Here is an 18871-nt window from a genome sequence, read left to right on the forward strand (position 1 = left end):
ATACCCTAGAGGAAAGGAGAAACGGGTGATATGATACAGACGTTCAGATATTTGAAAGGTATTAATCCGCAAACAAACCTTTTCCGTAGATGGGAAGGCGGTAGAACTAGAGGACATGAAATGAGATTGAAGGGGGGACTCAAGAAAAATGTCAGGAAGTATTTTTTCATGGAGAGAGTGGTGGATACTTGAAATGCCCTCCCACGGGAGGTGGTGGAGATGAACACAGTAATGGAATTCAAAAATGCGTGGGATAAACATAAAGGAATCCTGTTCAGAAGGAATGGATCCTCAGAAGCTTAGCCGAGATTGGTTGGCAGAGCCGATGGTTGGGAGGCGGGGCTAGTGCTGGGCAGACTTCTATGATATGTGCCCTGAAATAGCAGATACAAATCAAGGTCAGGTATACACATAAAGTAGCACATATGAGTTTATCTTGTTGGGCAGACTGGATGGACCGTGCAGGTCTTTCTCTGCTTTCACCTACTATGTTACATAGAGGGACCAGGCAAGGTTGTCCCCTTTTCCCTCTCCTTTTTGATCTTGCCCTGTAGCCCTTCTTATGTGTTATTAGACAATCACCAGATATAAAGCGTGTTCCTTATGGGGAGAAGGAATATAAATTGTCTGCATATGCAAACAATGGCCTACTGTATCTTATAAACCCCCTTACTTCACTTCCAGCTTTATTATCCTTAATAGATATATAAGTAGCTTTTTCTGGGTATAAGGTGAATTGGACAAAATCTTAACTTATACCTAAGAATATATTTGCTACTAGAGACCTTTTTACCCAATTTCTATTTTTATGTTCAACTAAAAGGGTTAAATACCTAGGCATTTCCTTATTTCCTGATATTGATGTTATGGAATATAATGAATCTCAAATTTTGTGAAAAATTTACAAGTTATGTGACAATTGTTCTCCATTCTAGCTCAGCTGGTGGGAAGGCTGGAAACTATATGTCTATAGCACCCATTATTATGGGATGTTCCTCCACCTACATCCCACTCTCTGTTGGAGTTCCCCAGGGATCTGTCCTTGGACCCCTTCTTTTTTCAATCTACACCTCTTCCCTGGGCTCACTGATCTCATCTCATGGTTTCCAGTATCATCTTTATGCTGATGACACCCAGCTGTATCTCTCCACACCAGACATCACTGCGGAGACCCAGGCCAAGGTATCAGTCTGCTTATCCGACATTGCTGCATGGATGTCCAACCGCCACCTGAAACTGAACATGGCCAAGACCAAGCTTATCGTCTTTCCACCAAAACCCACTTCTCCTATTCCTCCTCTCTCGATCTCAGTTGATAACACCCTCATCCTCCCCGTCTCATCCGCCCGCAACCTCAGTGTCATCTTCGACTCCTTCCTCTCCTTCTATGCGCATATCCAGCAGACAGCCAAGACCTGTCGCTTCTTCTTCTTTAACATCAGCAAAATTCGCCCTTTCCTCTCTGAGCACACCATCCGAACTCTCATCCACGCTCTCAGTACCTCTTGCCTTGACTACTGCAACCTACTCACTGGCCTCCCACTTAACCATCTATCCCCCCTTCAACCTGTTCAGAACTCTGCTGCACGTTTTATATTCCGCCTGAACCGATATACTCATATCACCCTTCTCCTCAGGTCACTTCACTGGCTTCCGATCAGATACCGCATACAGTTCAAGCTTCTCCTTCTCACCTACAAATGCACTCAGTCTGCAGCCCCTCATTACCTCTCTACCCTCATCTCCCCTTACGCTCCCGCCCGAAACCTCCGCTCACAGGACAAATCCCTCCTCTCAGTACCCTTCTCCACCACCGCCAACTCCAGGCTCCGCCCATTCTGCCTCGGGTCACCCTATGCTTGGAATAAACTTCCTGAGCCCTTACGCCAAGCCCCCTCCCTACCCATCTTCAAATCCTTGCTCAAGGCCCACCTCTTCAATGTTGCTTTCGGCACCTAACCTTTATACCTTTCAGGAAATCTAGACTGCCCCAATTTGACTGCCCCTACTTGACTGACTGTACATTTGTCCTTTAGATTGTAAGCTCTTTGAGCAGGGACTGTCCTATGTTAAATTGTACAGCGCTGCGTAACCCTAGTAGCGCTTTAGAAATGTTAAGTAGTAGTAGTATGTACCACGTGTCCATGATTCCAATTTATTTCCCATCCCATTTTTATAAGGCAAGTGGTAAAACTATTTTTACATTTTTATGCAGAGGTAAAAGACCCCGCATTGTTTTGCATACTCTCCATTAAAAAAAAAAAACAAGGAAAGTGTTAACTTCCTCCATTTTTTAGAGTATCATTCAGCTTTTATTCTCAGGCAGGGAATTCTTTAGTTGTACAACACTTCCTCTTGCTTATTGTCCTCCTGGCTTCACCTTGAAAAGGAATTGGTAGCTCTTATGAGTTTACAGTATATGCTGGGAGCAGCTTGGCCTCCATGACTTAGCTATTCTGGCATCGACTCTTTTAACATTGCAGACTTTGGACAATTCATTTCAAACGAAAATTCTGTCCATGGTTCATATCCTTATTTATTTATTTGTTACATTTGTATCCCACATTTCCATATATTTGCAGGCTCAATGTGGCTTACATAGTACCGGAGAGGCGTTTGCATACTCCGGTGTAAACAAATACAAAGTGATGATGTGATAAGATAGAGTTCATGTGGTACAGCCACATTAGGGAATCATTCAACGGAAGAGTTGTGTAATGTCCATTTCGTATGATAGGTATGTTGTGTTGCAGTGATCAGGCGTTTATGATGGATTGGTCAGGTATTGCGTTCAGTTCTGGTCTCTGTATCTCAAAAAAAGATATAGCAGAATTAGAAAAGGTTCAAAGAAGAACGACCGAAATGATAAAGGGGATGGAACTCCTCTCATAAGAGGAAAGGCTAAAGAGGTTAGGGCTCTTCAGCTTGGAAAAGAGAAGGATGAGAGGAGAGATGATTGAGGTCTACAAAATCCTGAGTGGTATAGAATGAGTAGAAGTAAACCGATTTTTTTTTTTTTTACTTGTTCCAAAAGTACAAAGACCTAGGGTACGCTCAAGGAAGTTACATGGAAATACTTTTAAAACAAATAGGAAATATTTTTTCACTCAACAAGTAGTTATTCTCTGGAACTCTTTGCTGGAAGATGTAGTAACAGCAGTTAGTGTATCTGGGTTTAAAAAAGGTTTGAATAAATTCCTGGAGGAAAAGTCCATAGTCTGCTATTTGGGACAGACATGGAAAGCAACTGCTTGCCCTGGGATTTGTAATATGGAGTGTTGCCACGATTTGGGTTTCTGCCAGGTACTTGTGACCTTGCTTGGCCACTGTTTGGAAAACAGGGTACTGGGCTAGATGGACCATTGGTCTGACCCAGTATGTTTTAACAGCTTTAAGCATAAACATGCACCACCTGCTGGCCAAACTAGAGAAATACACTTCAGAATTAAGGCAGGAAAGTATCCATTTTACAGGCTTAAAATACACAGTTTCTTCACACCTCCTTCCTCAAGATAGAGACCCTGAACGGCGGCATCTATAGACTGCTGATTGGGTCTCAATTGCATGTTCGTTGCCCTTCCAGTGTTTATAACAGAAATTTTTACCATGCTCTGTATATTCTAACAGTTTTAATCCTGTATGCTTCGATTTGTGAATAGTGAGGAGTATCTTCTGACAGAAGCTTTTACCACATTCAGCACATGTGATTGGTTTTACTCCTGTGTGTATTCTGTGGAGCTTTGTTAGTTGTGAGTTTATAAGTAAAGCTTTTTCTACTTTCAGTGGATGTAAAAGGTTTCTTCCCCGAATGGATTCTATGCTGTTTTGACAATAATTTCCGGCAACTGAAACTTTTCTTACACTTCGTACTTGAAACTGGTCTCTCTCCTGGATGACATTTTTTTGCATTTCTTGTGGAGCTTTCTTCCTGGTTGAAACTAATGTCATAACCAGGACATGAAGATATTCTATTATCAAGTGTTTTTCTGATGTTCTGTAATGTTTGTTACAGCTTTTCCCATATTCTATACTTTAACATAGTGCAGTTTCTTTACTATTTTTCAGGTGTTGCATTAGCTCCTTTTTCATACTGAAATCTTTCTCATACATAGAGCATGTAAAATGTGTCTCTTTTATGCATGTTTCCTGTTGTTCTCCCTTTGGACTGAAAGTGTTTTCAGTCTACATTTTTAAATAGTCTCCCTTCAGTGTCGGATCCCTCTGGTAAGGTCAGATATGGGCTCACTATCCTGACATTCTTCTGGTAGGCTGCACAAAGCTAGTACCATGGCTGTGCGATTTGCATAGGCCTTTAACATATTTACATGAAAGGTACGTTGCTTTCTGTTTTGAAATTCTATAGATATAGTTTATATCATTCAGGCGTCTTATGACCTTGTAAGGTCCTGCCCAATTAGCTTGAAGTTTATTCTGATGAACTGGGACTAAAACAAGTACCTGCTGGCCCTCATAAAACCTCTATTCTGGGCCTTACGATTATACCAGGTCTTTTGCTTAGACTGTGCTAACTGCAAGTTATCTCTGACAAAGCCCACAAGGTCTTCTAATCTCTGCCACATATTAAATACATATTTAATTACAGGGGTGTTGGAGGTATCAACTTTCCCCTCCCAATGTTCTCTTATTAAGTCAAGGGGCCCTCTCACCCTCCAGCCATAAAGCAACTCAAATGGGGAGAACTCTGTAGACTCCTGAGGGTCTTCTCTGTATGCAAATAATAGGTAGGGTATTTTTCTCAGTCTCGGTCTTCTGTCTCTAAGAAAGTCTTCAACATATGCTTTAATGTACCATTAAATCTCTCCACCAACACATTAGTTTCAGGGTGAAATGGTGTGGTGCATACAGATTTCACTCCACAGTGTGCCCACAGATTCTGGATCAACTCAGACAGACATAAACTGTGTCCCTTGGTCTGACAGTATTTCTTGTGGATATCCAACCCGGGAAAATATTTCTAGCAGGACAGTGGCAATTTTCTCCAATTCTATGGAGGATAAGGCTACCGCTTCAGGATTTCTGGTAACAAAGTCCATCATCTTTTCTCAGTCCAGCTAGGGGCCCCACTGTATCCACAGCTATTGTCTCAACTAATAACGGGTAAAGGTTTCAGTGGAGCTTGGGGGTGATCTTGGCACGCATCACAGGTTCAACAATAGTGAGCTACGGCTTGAGTTAACTCCTGGCCAATAGAAGTTCTGTGTCAATCTATTGTATGTGCATGTCACCCCCTGATGTCCTGCTAGTGGAATGTCGTGTGCAATCTGTTGAAGTTGTTCTGTGTATGCCATAGACACTATAAGATGCCTGCTGTCCAGGGCCTATTAGGATTAGGAGGATCAATCTCTGTACAACAAGCCCCCCTTTCCATAGGATATGATCTTTACAAGTCTCACTGATTTGCTGACCAGCCCTCTGTTGGTGTCTCTGACAAATCAGGGTCATCAGTCTGATCAGTAGGTGTGACAGTTAAGTGAGGTTATTCCATACTCACGGCCCCAGTCACCTCTGGAACTGGTGCTGCTGTCAGCTGGTTGCACCTGGACTGGCTCAGGATCTGGAACTGGAGAAGTGATTTCTGCTGCTTCTGCTTATTGGGCCGCCCTGGCCTGACTACGGGTCACCATAATGAAAATGCTGACTCCGCTATTAAGGGTAATGTTTATTGGATCCATATCGGTCCCACACATTATTGACATTATTGATACCGGCATGTTTTTCATTATGCCTACTTCTCTGTATCCAGGCTTGGTACCATTACACCGACCACTACGCTACTCCAGGAACCTGCATACTGCTGTAGTAGACCTAGTTATAACAACTGAGGCTGTCATAGAGGTTGGTAAGTCATATTTTTATTCACATTTTTGGGGGGTGGGAAGGGGTCAGTGACCCCTGGGGGGTATTGGGGGTAATTCCTGATTTTCTCTAGTGGTCATCTGGTCATTTAGGGCACCTTTTTGTGCCTTATTCATTCTGAAAGTAGGTCTAGACCAAAACGTCTTAGTTTTAGTCCTGGACGTTTTTGTTTTGTTCCATTATGGCTGTAAAACATCCAAGTGTTAGCCACACTCTAATCCCTCCTTCAAAATGCCCCAGCACCTTCCCCTTGTGATTTGGATGCATTGCAGATGAATTGCATAGATACATGTCTGCAAGATAGGTTTTGAAAATACCAATTTGGACATTTATCTCTTTCAAAAATGAGCCCCATGGTCATCTATGATCACTTTTATAGAAATGCATTATGATTCACTTGCATAGTTGTATGTTGCTCAAAAGTAGCCCTTTTGTGTTATAGTTAGTCTCTTTCCTATATGTTCAATTCATTTTGAATCCTTGGAACTATTTCTTTGTTTTTTGAGTTATGATATTTTTTCCTGTTCTGATTGAGGTTATTGTTTTTTTGTATTATTACAACACCATTTGGCTATAATATTTATATTCTTTGATCAGTTTGCTGTTTAATTTTATTGATCATATGTATTTTTTTCTATATTTTGTATTATTTTATAAATATTAATAAAAATTATTGAACTAAAAAAAAAAGACTACTACTGAGCTGATTGTAATACATGGAGTTCTCGGTGGCTGCTAATAAGTACATAAGTATTGCCATACTGGGACAGTTAGAGCCACGGAAAACCCCTTTGTGTATTACTAGCTAAATAATGTTTGCTTCAGACTGGCTACAACCAGCCCAATGGACTCTGTCGCATTTCCTGTGCAGGAATCACTAGTGCGATTTAGTAAAGGAGTCCCTAAGTATGTATGTGCAAATATATGCATAAATATACCATTATTCTAATGATTTATGCAGGTAATTGGCATGCCAGTTCATGTACTTTATAGAATTGCTTCCCATATGCAAATATTTTACACATGCATTAGGACACTGTGCACTGAACTTCAGTGCACAGCTCTAACCCATTGCTTATTACATGAACCCCAGTGTGTTCAATATCTGTACCCAGCTACTTTGTTCATTTCCTTTGTCTAATGTGAACTTTTAGTAGGACTCATTGTCCTAACAAGGTATAACTTGTATACAATAAAGGTGCCTCTCAAATCACTAAGTTCTCTTAAGTAAAAGGGTAGTTTATTATTCAATTTCATGCAATAACATTTAGATGAAGTTTATTTTACTACTGAACAAGTTAAAGAAATTTAGGAATTTCCCCATTCAAGAGCTTTCATGAATTCTTCTTCGGTGAAAGACAGCATCTTTGCAGATTCAATATGCATCTAAAAAAATATAAATAAAAATTAATTAGTCATCTAGATTAGAAGTAATACAGCAATTTCCAAGCACGTAAATAAGAATTAAAGTTAGGAGATTGGGCAGGAAAATCCAGTAGGGTCATTTTATAAATTAGTTATCAGGCCTCCTACTGCACCAATGTAATAAACCTAAGTGGTGTATGCTGCGATGTAGTAAACCTGGCTTTGAGTCCTGCACTTGGGTTTTGTTTCTCAGGCCAGCCAGAGCACTGGGTGCTGCAAAGACAGTATTCATAGCACTTGGAAGGATGGAATGTAAGGTATGACACAATACTGACATCTACCCGCTGATTCTATAAATGGCGCCCAAATTTGGCCAGGATAACAAGTCAGCAAGAAATTATTGATGTTAATTGGCACTAATTTGGATTTGTGCATGGATCTGGCTTCACATGATTCTACAAAGATCCACGCCCAAATCCTCTTGCATGCAGTCCAAAAGGGGGCATGTCTATGGGAGGGGCATGGACAGGTCAGAGGTGTTCACAAAAGATGTGCGCAGTTACAAAATTCTGGAGATCCGCACCCAATTTGCACACCAGGACTTACACCAGGTTTCAGATGGTGGAAGTTCTCGCTCCCAAAGTTAGGCTAAGTGCTATTCAATAACGAAAAACAGGTGGTATGTTTCTATGCCCCTGCTTTTTACAGGTGTCCAGCCCCCACTCCCACAGGAATTTTGAGTTCATAAAATGTTCTGCATACCAGGACTGGCTTAACCTATGGATCAGTGAGGCTCTGGCTCAGGGTGCAGAAGATAAAGGGCACCAGACGCCTGAGCCTGTGATGTCACTGACCCTATATGTTAAGCTAGTCCTGAGCTTACCTAGCTGCATTGTGTGTGCAGGGAAAAAAGAAGAGGCAGCAACCCCCTTCCTCTTTCTGTCTCAGGTCACCTTCCCCGTTTGTCTTTTAAAGATAGTTTTCCCCTCTCAAACACAGGATAACAGGAGACGGCATGAGCCTATCTGACCCATTATATGGACTGACGCCAGTAGGCAGAGCTTGTCACCTTATAAATTTCATTGTTTTGGGTGTACCAAGATGGTGGCAGCTGCATTGGGGAAAATTAAAACCTCCTTGGGTGGAGTGGGTGGAGACCGACTTCAGCCTTGTGATATAATGCCGTCTCCTTTTATCAAACCTCCTTGGTTTCACCTAGTGCTACCTGCATCAGTGCCCTGGAGTCTTCCTTCTGCCATGCCCCAGCCCCTCCTTTGACATAACTTCCTGTTTCCAAAGGGGCGCGACAGAGAGAAGACATAGGGGCCGATGCAGATAGCATTAGGTGAAATGCTGTTGGTAGTCAGAAGGGGGAACTGCCTTTAAAGGTAAGCCGGGGGAAGGAGGTGTACCAATGGGGCTGTGCCAAGCCAAAAGTTGGCTCAGGACATCACGGTCCCTTGAGCTATCCCTGCTGCACACTCAATCTCTCATAAAATAACCTCCCTAGAGGCCAGTTCCAAATATGACAGAAGGAGTAGGAGTAAAGTGATGAGGTAAAAGGTGATAAGAGTGTGGATGAGGGTTCTGGTTGCAAACTCAGAGAAGTAATCTTCCTTTGAATCTGTTTCGTTAGCTGTGTTTTTCAATTCATTCCTGGACAAATTCCCTTTCTCACTGCGCTTATTGCAGCTAGTATTCTGTACTAGCTGCAGCTGTTGGAATTTGGTTCTTGGCAAGCACTACTACAATGAATTGCTGGAGTCATTGAGGCCATGGATCCTTTCTAAATGGTTTATTAAACTTGGTATACTGCATATGAATATGGAACATTCATAACAAAGTAGTTAAATACAGTCTCAGCTAACACAATTGATGCAGTACCATAAAAGATGATTTCATAACATAAGAAATTTGCTGATCTATGGTAAGTTGTTCATCCAGTCATACACCCGGTTCTGGAAGCAGCAGCACCCCTGACAACTCCTTACTCTACTGATCTACAATAGATCAGTTTGTTCAGCTTTAGCTTCCACTGTGTTGCTTTAGCCAAAGAGCCAAATGACATAAACTAGACTTAAGCAGCCGCCTACATTTAGGCACCAAGTATGCAGGTAAATGCCAGTATTCTAGTCATTCACATGTGTGTGTCAAGATATAGCATGCATAAATGGCAATCCGGCTATACGCTATTCTGTAAGTGTAATATCTTTGATGCATATACTTTGCAAGAGGGCATTCACATGGGCGTAGTCTGGGAAGGGCATATACTTATATAAATTAGACAAAATACCATAATTTGTGCATGTATCAACCCTAATCTAAGTATGATCATTTACACCAGCTCTATGGCTAGCATAAGTACTTGCACTTACAAATATATATCCAATTATGCTAGTATTCTATAAAGAAAAGTAGGCATCTACTCTTCTTTAGAAGACAGGCTCCAAGTAGGTGTCATCTTGGACCTAAAAATAGGCCACTTTTATAGAATTGCCCTCTACATTCTGAATTACTACAGACTGATCAGTAGCCATCAGGACAATCAATAATATATCTGCATAAAAATAACACCCTAATCCAAACCTCTGGATCAGTGGCACCACAGGAGCTAAACAGATATTATATAACAAGGGTGAGAGAATTGGTCCCTGTGATACTCCAAACCAAAGAGGCCCTGAGGTTGAATAATCACTTGGATAACCTTTTGCACATGGTCAGTCAACACATTTCCATCTGTGTGTCATACAGGCAGCATAAGAGAATGACATGACCAACTATGTCATAAGATGTGAAGAGGGTCCAGCAGATTCCCACTTCAGGCACAGGCAGCTCCTTGTGACTCTGGGCAAGTCACTTAACCCTCCATTGCCCCATGTAAGCCGCATTGAGCCTGCCATGAGTGGGAAAGCGTGGGGTACAAATGTAATAAAAAGAAAATAAAAAATTACCAGAAAGCTACCTACACCCTTGTCTACACGCACATGGATCTCATCCATCATAGATAACAACACCATTTTAGTTCCATGTTTAGCATGGAATCCTGATAGACAGGGGTAAAGCACCCCTTAATACTTCCCACGGAGCTAATAATAAAACCATTGTGCCTACTGAACATACATATTCAATTTGCCAATTTAACTACTCTGCAATAATTTCCATACTACCTTATATACGCTATTCATTATCATCATAAAGAAGAGGAGTGGGCAACCTGCAGCCAGTGGCCAAATGCGACCCACAAGACCATAGGCAGTTTACACAGAAAACATCGTTAACCAAAGTTTAGGTGATTTTAAATACCATATTTCACAAATATTTTCAAAAAGCCACACTAGCCCATTTGTTTCCATGTTTTTTAAATTAAATTCTTACTTTATCACAGAAGGTCTGTGGAACTCTGTGTATGTCTGGTTCCAATATTATGTATGTTGCGGCCCGCTAGGGTTACTACTGACATTCATGTGGCTGTGTATAAAGGTTGCCCACCCCTGATACAGAAGAACTTGGAATGGATGTGACAGTATTAAAGTAAGATCTTTTCATAAACTGATAGAAGTTTACAAGTTTACCTTTTGTCTTTTCAAAATATCAGTTAACTTCAGTTGTTTTTTAAATCCCACCATTAATTCTCCTTTTTGTTTTTCTAGTTTCTTGTTCTCTATTTTTAATTCTTCAATTTTTTTGCGCTCTTGGTTTGCTGTATCCTGAGGGAAAAAAACAATTCAAAATATCTTAATGCATAGTTACAGTAAGTATCAAAATATGGATATGACATTTCACTTGAGGTTATAGTTTACTAGCCATTAAGCCCGTTAAAACAAACATCGCGCACACCAACCTCCACCCTCCCACCTCTGCTGCTCCCGCTCCCTCCCCCCTCCGTGCCGGGCTCCCTACACTGACCTGACAGCGCATCTCACACGGAAGTGAGAGGCGCTGTCAGGTCAGTGCAGGGGCCCCGATACGGAGGGGGGCGGGGGCGGGAGCAGCAGAGGTGGGAGGGTGGAGGTTGGTGTGCGCGATGTTTGTTTCCAGACCCCAGCGGCAGCAGCAGTGTCCAACAGTCCGACTCCGTTTCCCTCTCTGTTACGCCCTCTGACGTCATCATGTCTTGACACCAGGGTGGGACAGAGAGGGAAGTCTCTACTGTGCATTTGCAGGTGAGTCGGTCACTTGCCATTTATATGTTTGATGGTTATGGTTTATTTCAAACTTACTATACTGCCCAATCTAAAATATAGGACTAAAAGATGTTCAGAACAAAAAACAAAAGCAAGAAAAGGGGTTGTTGCATGTTTATGTTTTATTGTTTAATAAGTTTTAGTCCTGGATTATGTATTACTTTTTATGCATGTAAGTTTTAACCCGCTTAGATATATTGGATAGGTGGGATATAAGATTAAATCAAGACTCAAATAACTCCAAACAAACCAAACACTGGAATAAAAGCAGGCCGCAACTTTGTTTATTGGTGGAAAAATGTCTTAACTCAAGCTAACAAAAACAAGTCAAACTTATTTTAAATAATGAAAACTGGACTACCCACTGTTAACAGCTAGGAGTCATAGTGCAATAAAGAACAGTGTATAAATATACCCCCTAGGGGTATATTTATGCTGCCAGTCAACATAGCATTGTGAAGTTTGCTGAGTAAGCTTAGGAAGCACTTATGTAAGGTGGTTGTAGGACTACTTTTAGGGGTTCACTTTGCTTTTTACCCCTATTAGTTTTTTTACCCCTGACGCAGCCTGAGGGCGAAACGTGGCCACGTCGGGTAACTTGTAATAAACCACTTCTTCTGTTACCCTCCTGTTCTAGTTTTTTGTCTTTTTTGATCTGCTTTTTTTCTTTTGATTTGCCATTTCTGTGGCAGATCTTTGCCTTTTTTTTGTTTCTGTCTAAATATACCCCCTGCCATATCAACCTGAGATAAAGTGTAGGCATGGACCGCCACATCTATATTCTAGAGCCTGGGCCCAACATTCACCTCCTGGTGAATATTAAGGCCCTTCTGAACAGGCTCTAGCTTGGGTACTTCCCCAAACTGCAATAACTTTAAGTACCAATGGAACGCTCCCCAGCAACACAATTTTGTATTAAATTAGGGGGAGGGGTATGCAAGCCGCCTCTGAGAAGCAGGAAGGATCATGGTCCTCGGAGAGGCTGGACTTAAATATGGCCAAGAAAATTCCTCCCTGCAACAAGAAGGAAATGCCCTAATTGAAAGGCAATTCCCGATGACCAGAAATTTTAAGCGTAAACTGCCCAATTGGGCAGAGGGCCATTTCTTCCTTCAGGCTCTTCCCAGAACTTGAGCTGTCCCTTAAACTGGGAAGGACTCCTTTCACCAGCCATAGCTCAACCACAGAAAAAGGGTAGCTCCATCCCCCTGTTAAAATTTGGCCTCTGCATGCCTAGCCACCCTCAGGCACAAAGAGCCTTTATGTATAAGAACAAAAACCTTGAATTCAATTTGAAGTGCAACAGGAATCTAATGATACTTTAATAATAAAGTGGTTAAATGATCAAATTTATGTGCCCTACTAAGAAGTCAAACTGCTGCATTCTACAATGTTTGTAAACATTTTAAGTTATGTTTGGTAGTCCCCAAATAAACAATCCTACAGTAATCCAAAAACAATGGCTCACACGTAGCTGATACAAAATGCAAAAACCTCTTTTGACCACAGTGGAAACTTGTCCCAGTGTGGTCCAAAGGTTCAGTACTTTTATTTTCAGCATTACTGTCCTATGAAATTATCCTTCCAGTGTATGTATTTGATTTGGCCTTAATCATGATAGGTAGTAAGAGATGGCCTGCTACTGAGAGAACAGGTTCAGGATTTGCAAGCTCTGATGTTTGAGACAGACGACTTGGATGTTGTTGCTATCACAGAGTCATGGCTCAATAACTCCCTGAAAGGGATGCAGGCTTCCAGGCTATAATCTTTTAGGAAGGACAGGGAGAACTGAAAAGTGGGGGGCGGGGGGAGGAGTGGTGCTGAATGTGAAAAAATAAACAATATATTAAAGAGGCTGAAATGCAGGGGACCTGGGGAAAAGAGAAAATAATATGGATCACTCTGGAAAGAGGAGTGGCCTAGTGGTTAGGGTGGTGGACTTTGGTCCTGGGGAACTGAGGAACTGAGTTCGATTCCCACTGCAGGCCCAGGCAGCTCCTTGTGACTCTAGGCAAGTCACTTAACCCTCCATTGCCCCGGGTACAAATAAGTACATGTATACAATATATAAGCCGCATTGAGCCTGCCATGAGTGGGAAAGTGCGGGGTACAAATGTAACAAAAAAAAAAAAAAAGAGAAGATAGAACTACTGTCCACACGGGTGTCATCTACAGACCTCTGACACAAATGGAGAGACTGGACAAAGATTTGATCAAAGGTATTATTATTTGTTGCATTTGTATCCCACATTTTCCCACCTATTTAGTACATAAGTACATAAGTAGTGCCATACTGGGAAAGACCAAAGGTCCATCTAGCCCAGCATCCTGTCACCGACAGTGGCCAATCCAGGTCAAGGGCACCTGGCACGCTCCCCAAACGTAAAAACATTCCAGACAAGTTATACCTAAAAATGCTGAATTTTTCCAAGTCCATTTAATAGCGGTCTATGGACTTGTCCTTTAGGAATCTATCTAACCCCTTTTTAAACTCCGTCAAGCTAACCGCCCGTACCACGTTCTCCGGCAACGAATTCCAGAGTCTAATTACACGTTGGGTGAAGAAAAATTTTCTCCGATTCGTTTTAAATTTACCACACTGTAGCTTCAACTCATGCCCTCTAGTCCTAGTATTTTTGGATAGCGTGAACAGTCGCTTCACATCCACCCGATCCATTCCACTCATTATTTTATACACTTCTATCATATCTCCCCTCAGCCGTCTCTTCTCCAAGCTAAAAAGCCCTAGCCTTCTCAGCCTCTCTTCATAGGAAAGTCGTCCCATCCCCACTATCATTTTCGTCGCCCTTCGCTGTACCTTTTCCAATTCTACTATATCTTTTTTGAGATACGGAGACCAGTACTGAACACAATACTCCAGGTGCGGTCGCACCATGGAGCGATACAACGGCATTATAACATCCGCACACCTGGACTCCATACCCTTCCTAATAACACCCAACATTCTATTCGCTTTCCTAGCCGCAGCAGCACACTGAGCAGGTTTCAGCGTATCATCGACGACGACACCCAGATCCCTTTCTTGATCCGTAACTCCTAACGCGGAACCTTGCAAGACATAGCTATAATTCGGGTTCCTCTTACCCACATGCATCACTTTGCACTTGTCAACATTGAACTTCATCTGCCACTTGCACGCCCAATCTCCCAGTCTCGCAAGGTCCTCCTGTAATCGTTCACATTCCTCCTGCGACTTGACGACCCTGAATAATTTTGTGTCATCGGCGAATTTAATTACCTCACTAGTTATTCCCATCTCTAGGTCATTTATAAATACATTAAAAAGCAACGGACCCAGCACAGACCCCTGCGGGACCCCACTAACTACCCTCCTCCACTGAGAATACTGGCCACGCAATCCTACTCTCTGCTTCCTATCTTTCAACCAGTTCTTAATCCATAATAATACCCTACCTCCGATTCCATGACTCTGCAATTTCTTCAGGAGTCTTTCGTGCGGCACTTTGTCAAACGCCTTCTGAAAATCCAGATATACAATATCAACCGGCTCCCCATTGTCCACATGTTTGCTTACCCCCTCAAAAAAATGCATTAGATTGGTGAGGCAAGACTTCCCTTCACTAAATCCGTGCTGACTTTGTCTCATCAGTCCATGTTTTTGTATATGCTCTGCAATTTTATTCTTAATCATAGCCTCCACCATCTTGCCCGGCACCGACGTCAGACTCACCGGTCTATAATTTCCCGGATCTCCTCTGGAACCCTTCTTAAAAATCGGAGTAACATTGGCTACCCTCCAGTCTTCCGGTACTACACTCGATTTTAGGGACAGATTGCATATTTCTAACAGTAGCTCCGCAAGTTCATTTTTTAGTTCTATTAATACTCTGGGATGAATACCATCAGGTCCCGGTGATTTACTACTCTTCAGCTTGCTGAACTGACCCATTACATCCTCCAAGGTTACAGAGAATTTGTTTAGTTTCTCCGACTCCCCCGCTTCAAATATTCTTTCCGGCACCGGTGTCCCCCCCCCAAATCCTCCTCGGTGAAGACCGAAGCAAAGAATTCATTTAATTTCTCCGCTATGGCTTTGTCCTCCCTGATCGCCCCTTTAACACCATTTTCGTCCAGCGGCCCAACCGACTCTTTGGCCGGTTTCCTGCTTTTAATGTATCTAAAAAAATTTTTACTATGTATTTTTGCTTCCAACGCTAATTTCTTCTCAAAGTCCTTTTTTGCCCTCCTTATCTCCGCTTTGCATTTGGCTTGGCATTCCTTATGATCTATCCTGTTACTTTCAGTTGGTTCTCTTCTCCACTTTCTGAAGGATTGTTTTTTGGCTCTAATGACTTCCTTTATCTTATTGTTTAGCCACGCCGGCTGACGTTTAGTCTTTTTTCCCTTTTTTCTAATACGTGGAATATATTTGTCCTGAACCTCCAGGATGGTGTTTTTAAACAGCATCCACGCCTGACGCAAGTTTTTTACTCTGCGAGCTGCTCCTTTCAGTCTTTTTTTCACCATTTTTCTCATTTTGTCGTAATCACCTTTTCTATAGTTAAACGCTAGCGTACTTGATTTCCTAGTTTCACTTCCTTCAATGCCAATATCAAAACCGATCATATTATGATCACTGTTATCAAGCGGCCCTCGTACCGTTACCCCCTGCACTAGATCATGAGCACCACTAAGGACTAAGTCTAGTATTTTTCCTTCTCTTGTCGGCTCCTGAACTAGCTGTTCCATGAAGCTGTCCTTGATTTCATCAAGAAATCTTATGTCCCTTGCGTGTACAGATGTTACATTAACCCAGTCTATATGCGGGTAATTGAAATCCCCCATTATTATTGTGTTGCCCAGTTTGTTTGCGTCCCTGATTTCCTTTAACATTTCCGCATCCGTCTGTTCGTCCTGGCCAGGCGGACGGTAGTACACTCCTATCACTATCCTTTTCCCCTTTGCACATGGAATTTCAATCCATAGTGATTCCAGGCTCATTGCAGGCTCAATGTGGCTTACATAGTACCATAGAGGTGATCGCCAGTACCGGTATGAACAAATACAGGGTGAGGTTATGGTAAAGTTCATGTGTGACAGACACATTGGGAATCATAAGGAAGAGTTAAGTTATGTCCAGTACGAGCTTTTATTTCGTTGTGTTGCATAGTTAAGGCATTTAAGTTGGATCATTGGGATATGCCTTTTTGAACAGGTCAGTTTTTAGGAGTTTCCAGAAGTTTAGTTGGTCATATGTTGTTTTCATGGTGTATGGTAGTGTGTTCCATAGTTGTGTGCTTATGTAGGAGAAGCTGGATGCATAGGTTGATTTGTATTTTAGTCCTTTGAAGCTTGGGTGGTGCCTTCGCAACTGCTTCCTGCTGTCCAAGGCTCAGCATCCTGTCTCTAGCCCAAGCCTCAGTGTCCTGTCTTCAGTCCAAGCCTTGGTGTGGTTTCTGCCTTACCTCCAGCCCAGCCTTGGTATTCCCATCTCCAGCCCTGCCTCTATGTTCTGTGTCCTGCCCAGGTCCCGGTTCTGCCAGGCCTCCCCCTTAGGGCTGTTTTCAGGGCCACTCCAGGTTCTGCCACGCTTGCCTCCAAGGGCTCTTTTCAGAGCCACTCCAGGCCCCAGTTCTTCTGGGCCTGCCCCTAAGGGCTCTTTTCAGGGCCACCCACTAGATTCCTCAACACTGAGCAACTCCTCTGCCATCTGTAAGGATCCTCCTGACCTCTGAGTTGGGAGTTTGATGACCATCCAAGGGCTCACCTTCCAGGCCTGTGATACTCTAGATCTTTCTACCACATTGTGGACACAGTTAAAACTCCAACTTGTTTTTGCACCATGTTCCACAGAACGAATGAAAACTATCTGAAGTAATAAAATAACAAAATTCTTAGCATGTCCTTTTCAATGAAAGCTGAAGCCAGTAAGACGTCAACAGAAGCCCAAAAAAGAAATTCTTTGTTTTCAGGTCAGTTTGACAGAGCAAAAAAACAAAACTAAAGGAACTGAAGAGACTGCTGCACACAGGAAAGGTCATGCATTTTCAGAACTTTACACTACTTCAGAGCTCTGGAAGAGCTGTCCTATCCCAGCACCATGTAATGATATCACTCACTTGTGTGCCTGCTTATATCCTGCTATCCTATTATCCATGAATAGCAAGAGGGACTTTCATGCTTTAAAACTATTTATTCAGAAGAGAGAAATCTCTCAAAAAAAATGTAAGCAAATCTGTATCTAAAGGAAGTCCATATTTTTCCCTTAAGCTCAGATGAAATCAGGATTTTAAATGGCACTTTAGATTATGAAATGTCCCTACTATCTATCTATTTATTTATTTATTTGTTCTTGTATCCCACATTATCCAAAAACAAGTTGTGGTTCAATGTGGCTTTCAATTATCAGTTTGGTGTTACATTCTTTTGTAATTATCGTTACATTACAGTCAGTGTTCAACATTTGTATCACAAGTAATTAGCCATAAAATTTCTTGAACAGAGAAGTTTTTAGGCCTTTCCTGAACATTAGATACTTGTTAATGCTTCTTATGGCCTTGGGGATCGAGTTCCACCAATTAGAGCCCAGGAAGCTAAATCCAGCCATGTGGACTGATTTGTAGGTTATGTTTTTGTAGTTGGGCAGGTGAAGTAGTATATAACCTCTAGCTTCTGGATGCACATTTCTCGGTGATAATTCGATCAAGTCTAGCATATAATGAAGAGACATTCCGAATAGCATCTTGAAGATGATAGTGCTGGTTTTGAAAAACAGTCTAGCCCTGATTGAGAGCCAGTGTAGTATTGTGAGCAGTGGTGTAGCTCTTTCATATTTTGATTTTTTGAGTATCAGTCTTGCTGCTGTGCTTTGTATGGTCTGTAGCGATCTTAGTAAGTTTTCTGTGCATCCTACATGCAGTATTGCAGTAGTCTAGTTGGGACAAAATCATTAATTGTATTATTAGACAGAAGGATTATCTAGGGAAGTAGTCTCTGATCCATCTTAGTTTCCATAGGTTTTAAAGTTTTCCACTGTGACTGCTGAGGCTTGATTTTCAAGAGATAGATGTTGGTCAAGAATCATTCCTAGTGTTTTAAGTTGTGATTCTATTGGGCATATCTTTTGATTGTGTGTGAAGTTTTGATCGGACATGGGATTGTGTTGGCTAGATGGTGCTAGGAATTTGGTTTTGTCTCTGTTTAGTTTCAGTTTGAAAGTCGTGGCCCAGTTTTCCATGAGTTCCAGGCCTATTTTAACCTTATCCGAAATCTCTGTGATGTGTTAGTTGAACGGTATGTAAATGGTCACATCATCGGTGTATATAAATGGGTTGAATCCCATTTTTTCCAGTTTCCTGCTGAGTGGGGCCATCATTATGTTAAAAAGTATCAGTAATATTGGGGAGCCTTGTGGCAGTCCACAATCTGAGATCCAGGAGGCTGAGAGTTTGTTGGCCATCTTT

At 42.0% G+C, this 18871-nt stretch overlaps 1 protein-coding gene across 2 annotated transcripts in view; it reads right to left on the bottom strand.

Moving 5' to 3' along the window:
- Positions 1–7121: 7121 nt before the first annotated feature.
- Positions 7122–18871, bottom strand: part of TEX9 (testis expressed 9) — a 180467-nt gene continuing 168717 nt past the window's right edge. For both annotated transcript variants that reach the window (XM_030189045.1, XM_030189039.1), the window contains 2 exons: positions 10815–10949; positions 7122–7263 (listed from right to left, as the gene is read on the bottom strand). In XM_030189045.1, coding sequence (XP_030044905.1) covers positions 7186–7263; positions 10815–10949 — 213 coding nt within the window. In that variant the 3' untranslated portion in view covers positions 7122–7185. The remainder of the gene's footprint in view (positions 7264–10814; positions 10950–18871) is intronic.

Source organism: Microcaecilia unicolor, chromosome 1 (assembly GCF_901765095.1).
Source record: "Microcaecilia unicolor chromosome 1, aMicUni1.1, whole genome shotgun sequence".
NCBI lineage: Eukaryota > Metazoa > Chordata > Amphibia > Gymnophiona > Siphonopidae > Microcaecilia > Microcaecilia unicolor.